Consider the following 12,389-nt stretch of genomic DNA (forward strand, 5'->3'; position numbering starts at 1 on the left):
CCGAGCAGAGGCCTGGCCTGTGCTCATGGCCCCCACCGCCCGGCTTCACCCAAGACCATACTTACCAGGTGACGGCGGCGTCCATACCCACACCCCATTGTTCATGCCGTGAAAGGGGGGCTGAGCGAGGGGGACAGCGCCTGCACCCCAGATGCCTAGCCCCGCCCCCCGCCCCGCCCCGCAGCGGGGAGTGCAGAAAGACTTGTCTTTCTGATTCTCTCGCATCCCTAAGTCACACCAGCCTCCCCGCACGAGGGCTGTCTTGGAAGGCTTCCCAAAGAGGTGACGGAGGCAAAGCCGTACACCCCACCTCCCATCTGGGGGCCTCAGAGCCTTGGGCCCCAGAGGCGGGGCCCGGGGAGGTGAGCCAGGCCCCCCCGACACACTGCGGCTGCCACGGGCGGAGACCGGCGCTGCGAGAGCCCCTGCCCGTCCCGTCTGGGAGCTCTGGCCCAGCCGCGTCCCTGTAGCTGCAGTTCCGGGACCTCCTCTACCAAGTAGACGGCAGTCGAGGCTCAGGCTCGCCACGTGCGCCTCGTTTACAGCAGCCCTAAGGGGAAACCAAGGCTCAGGGTGGAAAGAAATGGCTTGAGGGCGTCCAGCTAGGAACGCTAGGGCTGGGCTTCCTAGGCCAGGGTCAGCTCCTGGCACCCACAGGTCGGCCCCCAAAGAGAACACGTCAAGGTGTCGGGCCATGGTGGTGTCTTTGGAGAAAGTTCCTACGACAGGGTTCTGAGCCTGGCCCCAGCTGGAGGCCTGGACCCCACTGGTGGGCTGAACCCCCGTGCCCACCCAGGCACCCGACAGGAGGCGTCCTCAGAGGGCCAGTCCCAGGCTGCTGGTGGTGGCCGTCTGTCCCCAGGGCTGTAATGGAAGGGGCCGGCAGCTCTGAACCCACTACAGAAGGGGCAGGACAGAGTGGGCCCTAAGAGGGGCCTCTGGTGTCCTCGTCCTGTCCTCACCTCTCTTGCCGGGACTACCCAGGTGCCTCAGGTGGTCGGCCCCTGCTGGCTCCAGGGCCGGGCTGACGCTGACTCCACGACCTCCCGGAGCAGGAAAGGGACACCCAGGCGGCAGCAGGAGGCCAGGGAGGGCACTGCAGCCGAGGGGCTTTGGTCTGGGGCCAGGCAGAAGCCAAGGGGGCTACTGTGTGGTGCTGCGGCTCTGCAGGGGTAAGGGTGTCAGGCCACGCGACCATCGAGGCCCAGAATGGGAAAGGACACCGACCCGTCCGGCTCCTCTCCGGGCTGGGCAGGAGGCCGGGGCTGCTCTCAGAGAGGACGTGCTCCCCAGACAGGTTTCACCCCTCGCCCTGCTGCTGTGACTGCCCACAGGCTCTGTGCTCAGGGAAATCCATCTCCGAGTGTTTACGGAGTGTGTGTGTGTGTACATGTGCGCGTGCGCGCGCGTGCGTGCGTGCGTGTGCACGCGGCGCGGGTGGGCGGGGACGGGGCGGGGCCCTCGCCCTGGGTCCTATTTAAGCATCAAGCTAACAGAGCCAGTGGGTCTCTGCGGTGAGGCAGCGCCGGGCGCTGCAGTCAGGGCAGTGGCACAGGGGCCTCGGCGTCCTGCCTGGGCTCCACGTGGCCCAGCACCCAAAGGCACTTGGCTGCTGGCGGACAGGGCTGCGGATCCGCGTGGGTGGGGGGGTCCCTAACACGGCTGGAGGCTCACGGCCTGTCGGAGCTGCACTTAGGCGGCAGAGCGCTCCTCCTGGGGGGCCAGGGCGGGTGGGTGGTCAGCTGGCGGGCAAGCGGTCAGCTTCCCGGCAGCCTCCCCCGGACCAGTTCAGTGGGGGTGAGTCCCGTGTGTGGACCCGCACTCACCTGCCTTCGGACGTCCCCGTCCTGGGCAGCTCGGGAACCAGGGCAGCTGCAGCCCTGGGGAACTGGCCAGGCCGGCTGGAGGGGAGAGTTTGCACGACCAGGGCTGGCTCCTTCTTCCCGGGGAGAAGATGGGCTGAAACCTCTGCGGTGGGGCTGGAGTGAGCCTCGAGGAGTTCTGACCTCCGGGCGGAGGGAGCCCGAGTCTGGCAGAGGAGGGGGGCGGGAGCATGGGGTGGCCTCCAGGTCCCCTGAACGTGTCCTCCTGGGATTCAGGCCGGTGTCCTGAGCGAGGGGCGTGGGCCTCCCCCTGTGCCTGTGGTCCCAGGCCAGCAGTGCCCTGCATGAGGGGGCGCCCACCCTTCACAGGTGGCCCCGGGCTCGGGGAGGGTGAGAGCTGCCAGGCCCCGGGCCAGTCCCAGGTCTCAGGCTGGGATGGCCGTGGCGCAGTGCCTCGGGAGCCTGTCTGGACGACCGGCGGGGCCCTCAGCCCAGCCCTGGCCACGGTGGTGGTAGCGCCGTGAGAGGCCTACAGCAAACCCCCCTCTCCTTCAGGTGCCTCTCTTGAGCCCAAGTTGCAGCCCAGGGGAGGCTGGAGGAGTGTTGGGGACACGTGCGTCCAGTGAAGTGGGACCCCCGGGTCACACCTTTCCTGGGAGGGGCCTGGCTCCATTCACCTGGCCCATGGTTCACCTGGGAGATCCCAGCTGGGGCAAGATGCTGTGCTCACCCCACGCCTGGCGGAGCCGGGGGCCCCCAGCCTGTGAGCAGAGCCCACGAGCGCCTGGGGGGGCACCTCTCCGTAGACCCCACCTTGACGCTGGTCCCCAGCCACTCTGCCGGGCCTGCAGGTCCCCAGGAGGCCCGGACTAGGTGCAGCCCCCTGGCCAAGGCCCCTATGGGCCCCTGAGCACCGGCTCTCCCTTCCCTCCAGGTTTCCTGGGCACCACAGGAGAGCAGAGCCCTCAGGGGTGGATTTTGAACCCCCCGGCTCCGGCCTTGGCTCTGGGCCCGCCCTGGCCAGGTAGGGGGTGGGGAGGTGCGACCCAAGAGCCTGAGCCCGGTGGGGTCTCCTCCGAGCTGCCACCTGCCGGCACAGGTCGGTGGGACCACCCGCTCGGCTGCCCCTCCCTGCCCACGTCGGCCAGCGGGTCCTCCCGGCCTTCGGACGCCTCACTGCCCCAGGGCCTGAGTGCAGCTCGGAGCGGCCCTCACTGTGCTCTGGGAGCCCAGGCGGGGCCAGCTTCCAGGGCCCCAGTCTCCTCTGTGAAACGGGCTGGTGTTGGGTCGTCGGGAGCTCTGGGGTCACGCATTTCAGGCAGGGCTCTGAGCGACGAGGCGGCCGCCAGCCAGCCAGCCAGGAGATGCACGGGCCAGGGCTGGGCAGGGGGGGCCAGCTTCTGGCGGGGGAGGGAGTGGGGTGCCGATTAGCGCCCAGAGTGTCCTCTGGAAGCCACTCCATCCAGCTGTCAGCCCGCAGGGCCCTGGACCAGGCTTGGTGAGGCTGGCGCTGGGGGTGGGCGTGCTCTGGTCCTGCCCTCTGGGCAGCCCCTGAGAGACCACGCTCTCCATGGGGTGTGAACTGAGGCCACCCTGCCTGTTGGGACTCAGCCTGACCCAGGGACCTGGTCTCACCCTATCGCACCCACTGCCTCAGAACTGCGGCCCCTCCCCCCATTCTGACCCAGCAGTGGGACTTGCCCAGGTCAGCTGGCTTAGCCCAAGGTCAGCTCTCCCCTTTGCCCAGGCTGCCCACTTAATGTAACTTTTTCTTTTTAAATTTATTTTATTTTATTTTTTTGGCTACGTTGGGTCTTCGTTGCTGCGCGCGGGCTTTCTCCGGTTGCGGCGAGTGGGGGTTACTCTCCGCTGTGGTGTGCGGGCTTCTCATTGCGGTGGCTACTCTTGTTGCAGAGCACGGGCTCTAGGCGCGCGGGCTTCAGTACTTGTGGCTCGTGGGCTCAGTAGTTGTGGCTCAGCAGCTGTGGCTTGCGGGCTCTAGAGCACAGGCTCAGTAGTTGTGTGCACGGGCTTAGTTGCTCTGCGGCATGTGGGATCTTCCCGGACCAGGGCTCAAACCCGCGTCCCCTGCACTGGCAGGCGGATTCTCAACCACTGCGCCACCAGGGAAGCCCCCAGGCTGCACACTTATGCTCACTGAGGGCATCTTCCAGAGCCCCTGTGGTCCAACCACCAACCCAGGGCCCCCAGCCTGGCGTCCTGGCTCTCCCCAGCCACCCAGAGCAGACCCTGGCCCACCACACTCCCGCCTCAGCCAGCACGCGGAGGGAGGGGCTGGGGGATGAGAGCACTGTCTCTAGCGTGGCCCGCGCACATCTGCTGTCCTCTGGGGACCTTATAAAACTGTCCAAACCCCACAAGGGGTGGGACTGGGAACACAGAAGCCCTCGCCTTCCCCAGTTCGGGCTCCTTGCCTTTGGTGGTATGACCTGACATGGCTGGCACAACTGGGTCCAGCATCACCGCTGCCAGGGCCCTGGCACCGGCCACTTCCAGTGTGCATCACGGGCTGCCAAGGGGCTAGGCCCTCACTCACTCGTTTACTTGTGTAGCAGACACTGGTGAGCGCTGTGCTGGGTGCTGGGGCTCCGCAGGTGCACAGGCGTGGGTGGCACTCACTGCAGGCGGCTGACACAAGGGCCCAGTAGGGGCCCCCGGGGGGCACCAGGGAGGAGAGAAGGGGGGGCAGGGGTGGTGCCGGGAGCGGGAGGGGCCCAAGCCGAGCAGCACTCAGCTGTGTCCGGGGGTCTGTGAGGGGCTGGCGACCACGGCAGGGCCACCTGTGGCTGGCCTAGAGCCAGCACTGACTGCCCGTCCCGCCCCCCAGAGCATCCCCCGGGCCCCCTCCTCCGACGAGGAGTGCTTCTTTGACCTGCTGAGCAAGTTCCAGAGCAGCCGCATGGACGACCAGCGCTGTCCCCTGGAGGAGGGCCAGCCCGCAGCCGCTGAAGCCACGGCCGCCCCCACCCTGGAGGAGAGAATGGGTGAGCCTGCGGGGGCCGGCGCCGGTCCCCTCCCTCAGCTGCAGGGTTCCGAGGGCGGGGCGTGCCCCCTGTCACCGTGAGCCCCACCTTGCCCAAAGCTGCATCCCGGAAAGCGTGTAATCATCCCACCCTCCGGAACACACCGTGTCGGGGTGCAGCGGTCTCGGAGCGGGTGTGGGAAGCCGGGCTCTCTGCTCTGTCACCCCCTGGAGGCCCTCAAGGCGGGCGTCGGGCCCACGGCAGGAGCGGCGGAGAGCAGCTGGGGTTTGGGGTCGGCAGAGAGGCTGCTGGGGGCTCCGGGGGCACAGTGGGCTAGGTCCCTGCCTCCCCGGGCCTGACCCCCTGTGCCCCACAGGCCAGCCCTCGCTGACGGCCTCCCCCCAGACCGAGGAGTTCTTCGACCTCATCGCCAGCTCCCAGAGCCGCCGCCTGGACGACCAGCGGGCCAGCGTGGGCAGCCTGCCCGGGCTGCGTATCACCCATAACAATCTGGGCCACCTGCGTGGTGACGGGGACCCCCAGGAGCCGGGGGACGAGTTCTTCAACATGCTTATCAAGTGCCAGGTGGGCTCCGCCACCCTCCTCCCGCCTGCCCCCCAGGCCCTTCGGCCCCGGTCAGCTCAGGGCCTCTCCCCGGGAGGCTCCACGCAGGGCCTGGGCCCTCCGTCTCAGGGTGCGTCACGCGGGACTGGACCCCAGGCTGGCTCAGCCAGTGTCTCTGAGTGCCCGTGGGCCTCCTCCTGGGCCCCCTGAGTAGGTCACCCCAGGACATCCTCAGGCCGGCCCCTCCCTACAGTGCAGGAGCCTGGAGCCGGGCGCGCCACCGGGTATTCGTCCACATTCGGATGGAGAAAACCGAGAGCCAGGCGGCACCCCCGAGTGCAGGGGGCAGGAGGGGTCTGGTCGACACCATGGGCTGCAGCCGCCCACCAGTCTGGGCGGGGCGGAACTGCAGGTGGAGTTTCAGGGTCAGGAAACCCTCAGTGAAATGGCTGGGGAGGGGGCAGCCTCACAGCCCCCCCCCATGCAGGAAGCTGGAAGGTTTCCAGATGTGACATTGCTTCCCACGGAGGAGAGGAAAGTGCAGCTCTGGGGGAGTCCAAGGAGCCTCAAAAGCAGCCCCTACGAGAACCCCCGCCCACACGCACGCGCCCCACAGGCTGTGCCGGCTCCCGGCCCCCTGACCCGAGGGGGCCCTGGGGGGCTCGGCACCACCAGCTCCGGGAGCTGCAGCCCGTCCTGTCCCTGGGGCTCGTGAACACACCACGGTCTGGCGGCCTTAAGAGCAGGCCCGCTGGGTAGGCCGTTCTCGGGGTCAGGGCTCCCAGCCGGGCCCTGGAGCTGATTCCCAGGGAGGCCCTCCTGAGTTGGCACTGCTGCCGAGCTGTCCCTGGGGCCTCTGAGCGCCGGGCCCAGGCGCTGGGCTGGGCCCTCCAAGGCCTGGGGAAGCGAGGCCGCCGACCCGCGGGTCCATGTCTGCCCAGTCCTCCAGGATCGACGACCAGCGCTGCCCGCCACCGGACGTGCTGCCCCGGGGCCCCACCATGCCCGACGAGGACTTCTTCAGCCTCATCCAGAGGGTCCAGGCCAAGCGGATGGACGAGCAGCGGGTGGACCTCGCTGGGAGCCCGGAGCAGGAGGTGGGCGGAGCCCCCGAGCCCCGGCAGCAGTGCCAGCCCGGCGCCAGCTAAGGCCTCGCACCCGCAGCCGGGCCCGCCCCACCCCCGCTCCTGGACCGGGGCGGCGGCCCGGGGGGGCTCACAAATGTCCAGGATGCCCACAGCACCCCCCGTGAAGCCAGATCCTCCCGAGGCCACAGCTGAGGGCAGGCTCTGAGCCACCCAGCCCATCTCACTGAGCCGGACGCTGGGCACGCGGCCCCCGTGGCGTCCCCTCCCCAGGGCAGCAGGCTCGGGCTGGGGCCCACTCCTGTCCTGCGCCGGCCCCTCTCGGTACGGTACAGCAGCTTCCTGCAGGCCTGCCCCGCCCCGCCCCGCCCCTGCCCCAGGCCGGGCCTTCAGCATGTCGGCCCCAAAGCCCGGTGCTGTCCAGACCTCCACGCTCCCGCCCTGCCCCCCGCCCGGCCAAATGTGAAAACCCCGCTGACCCCCAACCCCCAAAGGTGTCTCTGAAGCCTCTTCTCTGGGGCCACCAGCGGCACGGGCGTTTCTGTCCTCCTGAAGCCGGCCTCACCCCTGGGGAGGGCCCCCTCCCAGCCCCTCCCAGCCCCTCTCCCCTCCCTCCTACCCGGCCTGGAGGAGGAGGCCAGTCCCAGGAAGCCTGTAGCCTGCCAGGCAGTGGAGGCAGTGGCTCCTACGTGGGGTCCCCAGCCCCACCAGGCACGTGCTCCTGAGCCGGCAGGGCGGGGAGGGAAGGGGGTGAGCTCCACATTCCTCAGCTCCAAGCCCAGGAGCCCAGGAACTGAGCCGGCCCGGTTCTGGGAACACCAGCTGGTAGGGGTCTGCACCCTGACCATGCCAGGGTGGGCGGCAGGTGCGAGGGCTCCAGCTCTGTGGCCGTGGTGAGCACCCAGCCGTCAACCCCACCGTGGGGCGAGATGACATCACGCCTTCTCCCGTGGGGTGAGTCGGCCCTCGGGATTGGGCAGGAGACAGGCCTCTGGGGAGACCGTGGCCGGCGCCCTGGCCCAGACCCCCCCCGCCCTCAGCCCGCCTCCTGTAGGGCCCATCTCCAGCTCTCCTGGAGCGTCCCTGGGTCGAGCCGCAGCCCCACGGCCCCCAGGCTGCCCTCCTCTTGCGTGGCGCCTCACCCAGCCCCAGGTCCCACCCTCTGAGCTTGGGGAGGCCGCCGGGCCCCCGCCCCTCGGTACAGTACAGCCCGGGGCGCTCTGGGCGGAGGGGCCCCCCGAGGGCGAGGGTAGGGCGGCAGGTGCGGGGTCAGAGGTCAGAGCACAGGCTCCTGCTTGGCCGCCACACACACCCGATGTGCGTGCGTATTTATTGCTCACACGTGTTTGCCATGTTGTCAAGGGGGCCTTTCCAACCCAAGAGGTACATTTGTTCTTCTGTTTTTCCTGAAAAAAATAAAGTCTGCCAAGTGAAAGCTGTCGTGTCAGGATGAGGCCTGGCACAGGTGCTGGTGCTTTCAGAGGCCCAGTGACTTCTCCACCTGGGTGAGCAAGCCTGCACCGTGCCAGGGCCTGGGGCCGGGGAGCAGTGCCCTCCTGCCGCCCCAGGCTGGCCCTGCTCCCGCCCACCCCGCACACGGGCTTGGGGGGGCGGGGCTAGGGCTCAGAGGGGTGAAGCGGCAATCCCAGGGACACACAGCCGGTGAGGGTGCTGGCGTGGGAGCCCAAGTGTCCTCCAAAGCCCACACCTCAGCCCCGAGCCCCACGTTCCCCTCCCAGAGGAGCTCTGGTGCCGAGACGAGGCTGCTGGAAGGCGTGGAGTGCAGTGTGGGGCAGCCCCCAGCGGGGCACAGGGAACCCCAGGCCTCCCTACCGAGCCTGCCATCCTGCAGCCTCTCTTGGGTGAGGTAAAGAAAAGGGAGGGTGGTTGGGAACAAGGCCCATACGGGGAAGGGTAGAGCCCCCAGCCCCCCACCCCGGAGAGTTCTCAGTGCTCCGGGAAATATCGCGGGGCACCGCGCCTCTCAGCGGCTCAGCCAGGCCAGGATGCTAAAGGCTCTGAGAAGTCCTGCAGGAAGAAGTTGGTTTGATGTCCTGGAACCCGGCGTTGCCCATCAAGCTGTCCTCAGAAGACTACACTTGGGGACGTGCTGTCACAGGATCACAGGAGGTTGGCCCAGATACCCTAATCTGACCATTTGGAGAGGGTCCTGGCCAGGAACGAGGGATGGAAGATAGTTGGGGGGCGGGGGGGGAAAGAGCCAGGGGCACCTTGAGAAGGGACTGGAGATGGACGGCGGCTGGGCGGGGGCCACACGGGAGGCACCAGGGTTGGTCAGGAGGCAGGGGAGGATGGGCCGGAGCCTTTCCTGTGGTTTCTGTGGGAAGAAACAGTGAGGCAGGGCCAGCAGGCCTGCTCGGCCGGTGAGGTCTTCAGTGGCTCTGGGTGGAGGGGCTGCCCGAGTCGTCTGGAACCTGCCCTGGGTGCACTCGCCCTGCCGTGTCCAGGAACTGACCAGCTCTCCAGGGTCAGAGGGCCCAGATGTCAAAACGTCAGAAAGCAGACAATAAAAAGATGTGGCGAGCAGCCATGTCAGACCGCCCATGGAAGGAGGGCTTGGCCTGCGTGGCCCTCCTGGGTCCCTGCTCTGCGTTCTCAGAGTCCAGCCAGCTCCCTGGGCCGCCCCACACCCGGTTCCAACCCTGTGGCGGCAGCGAGGCCCCGCTGCTCTGGCGTTTCAAGGCCAGCGGGTCCCTCGGGGCCTCCGTGGAGGAGCACGCCCGGGGCGGCTCGTCCGCCATGACTGACTCCGCAAATGTCACAGGAGGCTCTGGGCAGGATAATAGGGGGTTGTTCACCACGGGAAGCACGGGGGGTATTCGAGTCGGAGCACGAGCTGCCGGCGCCTGGAGAACAGTGCCGAGGCCCGTGCTGACGGGGGCGGCCGTCAGGAGCTCGGATCCTGCGGGGATCCTGCAAGATTGTGGCCGGTGATCGATGTTGAAGGTCACACAGCCCAGAACACTTCTGGAAACGAACATGCTTTCATAAACACAGGAACATCCTGAGAAGGCGGGCAAACGAGGTTGGGAGACAAACTGCACAGCCCCGGGGAGGGGGACACTCCGCGGGGCAGGCGGCCCACCGCCAGGCCCACAGCAGCCCAGCTCCCACTCCGCTGGCCACCATGGCCGCCTGGCCCGCCTGCAGCCACGGTGAGCAGCCCAGCCTGCTGACTTGGCTTGGCCAGTGGCCAAGGGTCAGGGCTGAGGTTGGCACCGGCTCACCAGTGCCATCCAGGGGGCGTCGAGGAGACGGCAGGCGGCACAGAAGGATCTACGGGGCCTCCTTGTGTCTGGCCAGAGGGACAGGACCCCTGGTGGGGCTTGGGGGTGCTGACCCCACTCCCAGGAAGAACAGTGGCTAATGGGCCATCGAGATCGGGGCCCTGGGACTTCCCTGACCGTCAGTGGTCAAGACTCCCCGCTTCCAGAGCAGGGGTCACGGTTTTGATCCCTGGTTGGGGAACTAAGATCCCACATGCCATGTGGCATAGCAAAAAAAAAAAAAAAAAAAACATTGGGGTCCTGACACTTGGGGGCGTGGCGGGGCTGAGCCACCCCGTGCCCGTCCTGAGTCCCATCTTTCCACTTATACTCCTGACGAGGTGGCACCGTGAGCATCTTCATCTGCAGACAGGAAGACGAAGGCTCAGAGAGGCAAAGTGACCTGCCCAAGGCCACACAGCCACAGCCAGGAGGGGCTCAGACTCCACATCCAGCCCCTTCCCACGCAGACATGGCCAGCAGCCACAGGAGGCCCTGGCCTGCAGCCTCGAGGGGCTTCTTGTGAGTCATTCTGACTCCAGAACCAGGGATGACAGGAGAGCCCCAGGTCCCAGCATCTGCAAGTGATGTTGGTTTATTGATAGGAACAGGCAAGTCCAGCGTGGCTCAGGGCCGGAGCATCCTTCTTGGAGGCAAAAGGCAGGTCAGCTGGCCTCTTTGTTGCCAGGGTGGGTGGGATCCTGGTCCTCAGCCCCTTCCATAGCAGTGGTGGATTTGGGGGGCCCCGCAGCCTCTAAAACGAGCTCCAGGGCCCCCTCGCCAGCCACTCGGCGTACCTTCTCCCCTCTGGCCGCCAGGATTTCTTCAATATTCCTGAGAAAGACGGAGGTGCCGTGACACTCCAGGCCCCGAAACTGTCCCGCATCTTGGTCCCTCGACGGCACCCCAGGCCAGGCTCGAGCACATGAGTCCCTGTGCTGGTGTGGCATCAGGGCCATGCAGCCAGGAGGCTCCTGACCACTGCCCCCCCACTGCTCTCCACAAGGTGGTGAGGCTGACCCTGCAGCCCCAGGGCCCTGACCACTCCACCTCACACACACCCCCAAGTCTGGTGCAGTCAACCAACCGGTGTCAGCAGAGGACAAGAAAGCTGCATGCCAGGATCCCTGCCCACAGCGGGCACTCAGTGCATGCCAGGATCCCTGCCCCACAGCGGGCACTCAGTGCATGCCAGGACCCCTGCCCCACAGCGGGCACTCAGTGCATGCCAGGATCCCTGCCCACAGCGGGCACTCAGTGCATGCCAGGATCCCTGCCCACAGCGGGCACTCAGTGCATGCCAGGATCCCTGCCCACAGCGGGCACTCAGGAAGGAGTGCCTAGTAAGGTGAAGGAACCACAGGGTGAAAGGCAATTTGTTGCCTTTAAGAGTCAGCCTAGTCTGACGCTCTCATTTTAGGGTCGGCCCGCGGCCCTGACATGTAACCAGGTCCTACCTGCCCCCACAGGCTGTCAGTGAGAGCAGAAGTCAGGCAGTGAACCAGGCTGAAGGAGCTATCTAGGGTGGAAGATTTAGCAAATCAAAACATGTTCCAATCTTGAGCATACTTTTACTAAAAAGTTACTTGTGTTTTACCTGAATTTCAAATTTAACTACATCTCTTGTATTGATAAGGAAGCTGGGCTGGAGATGTGGGCTCTGTAATCCTCACTAGAAGGACGGTGCCCCAGGGAGGTTGGGTGGGGCTCCAGACTCAGGATGGACCAGGCCAGCACTGGAATATAGACCTCTGTCCCCAACCCTTCCCGGGTAGCCTCACCTCTTCCCGTACAGGTCCGAGAACCAGCCCAGGTTGTCGGCGATGATGTGGTGGTTCTGGCAGCCGGGGCAGGTCACAATGACCACACCCTGGTGATAGGCGAGCTTGGAGATGTGCTTGGAGGACCTGGTCCCGCAGACCTGGTGGAGACTAGGAGGTGAAGCCCTGCTCCCGCCCCGCCCTTCCCAGAAGGACCCGCCCCCTCCCCCCCCCGTGATACCCCCACCACTCCTGGAAGGCCCCGCCCCCCGGGTTAGCCACACCCCCGCATGCCCCCCGCCCTCTCCCAGAAGGATACGCCCTCCGAGTGATAGTCCCACCCCTCTCCTGGAAGGCCCCGCCCCCTGAGGACAACCTCACACTTCCTCGCCGTCCCGCAGCGCCGTCCTGCGCCAGGCGCAGGTGCGGGCCCGGGCCCGGCCCCGACCCCGCCCCCGCCACGTGCCCACCTTGCAGGTGTAGACGAGCTGGTAGTGCGCCGGCCTGGGTCCTGGCTCGGAGCTCAAGCGCCGCCAGCCCCAACCCCAGGCCCGCCTTCTCTCCGCGGCCTCCAGGCGGGCCCCGCGCCCCCACAGCCACCTCAGGCCGGGCCCCCGGGGCCGCGCGCAGCTCAACAGTATCGGCAAGAGGCCCAGCGCCGCCCGCGCCATGCCGCCCGCCGGCCGCCCCGCGCAGCCGAGACCGCCCCGCCCCGCGGAGGCCACACCGCCGCCGTCTCGGAAGCGGGCGCGCGAGGGAAGCGGCCCTGCTCGGCTTCCGTCCCGGCAGCGGGCCGCGCTCGGCTACCCCCTGGCGGCAGGCGTTGCGCGCTGGCCGGCGCGGGGTCGGAGGGTGCGCGCGGCAGCAAGACCGTCGGAGGCGGTGG

General features: G+C 67.3%; 2 protein-coding genes across 6 annotated transcripts in view; one reads left to right on the forward strand and one right to left on the reverse strand.

Moving 5' to 3' along the window:
- The window catches only part of GPSM1 (G protein signaling modulator 1), a 30,326-nt gene extending 22,435 nt beyond the window's left edge, over positions 1–7,891 (forward strand). For all 5 annotated transcript variants that reach the window (XM_033859084.2, XM_033859087.2, XM_073806825.1 and 2 more), the window contains 3 exons: positions 4,672–4,828; positions 5,184–5,392; positions 6,313–7,891. In XM_033859084.2, coding sequence (XP_033714975.1) covers positions 4,672–4,828; positions 5,184–5,392; positions 6,313–6,519 — 573 coding nt within the window. In that variant the 3' untranslated portion in view covers positions 6,520–7,891. The remainder of the gene's footprint in view (positions 1–4,671; positions 4,829–5,183; positions 5,393–6,312) is intronic.
- A 2,421-nt stretch (positions 7,892–10,312) lies between these two features.
- On the reverse strand, positions 10,313–12,317 carry DNLZ (DNL-type zinc finger). The gene is made up of 3 exons (XM_033859090.2): positions 11,974–12,317; positions 11,525–11,664; positions 10,313–10,577 (listed from the first exon to the last, which is right to left on the reverse strand). The coding sequence occupies exons 1-3, from the start codon at positions 12,172–12,174 to the stop codon at positions 10,409–10,411; spliced, it is 510 nt and encodes a 169-aa protein (XP_033714981.1). The 5' UTR covers positions 12,175–12,317; the 3' UTR covers positions 10,313–10,408.
- Between the last annotated feature and the right edge of the window lie 72 nt (positions 12,318–12,389).

This window comes from Tursiops truncatus, chromosome 6, assembly GCF_011762595.2.
Source record: "Tursiops truncatus isolate mTurTru1 chromosome 6, mTurTru1.mat.Y, whole genome shotgun sequence".
NCBI lineage: Eukaryota > Metazoa > Chordata > Mammalia > Artiodactyla > Delphinidae > Tursiops > Tursiops truncatus.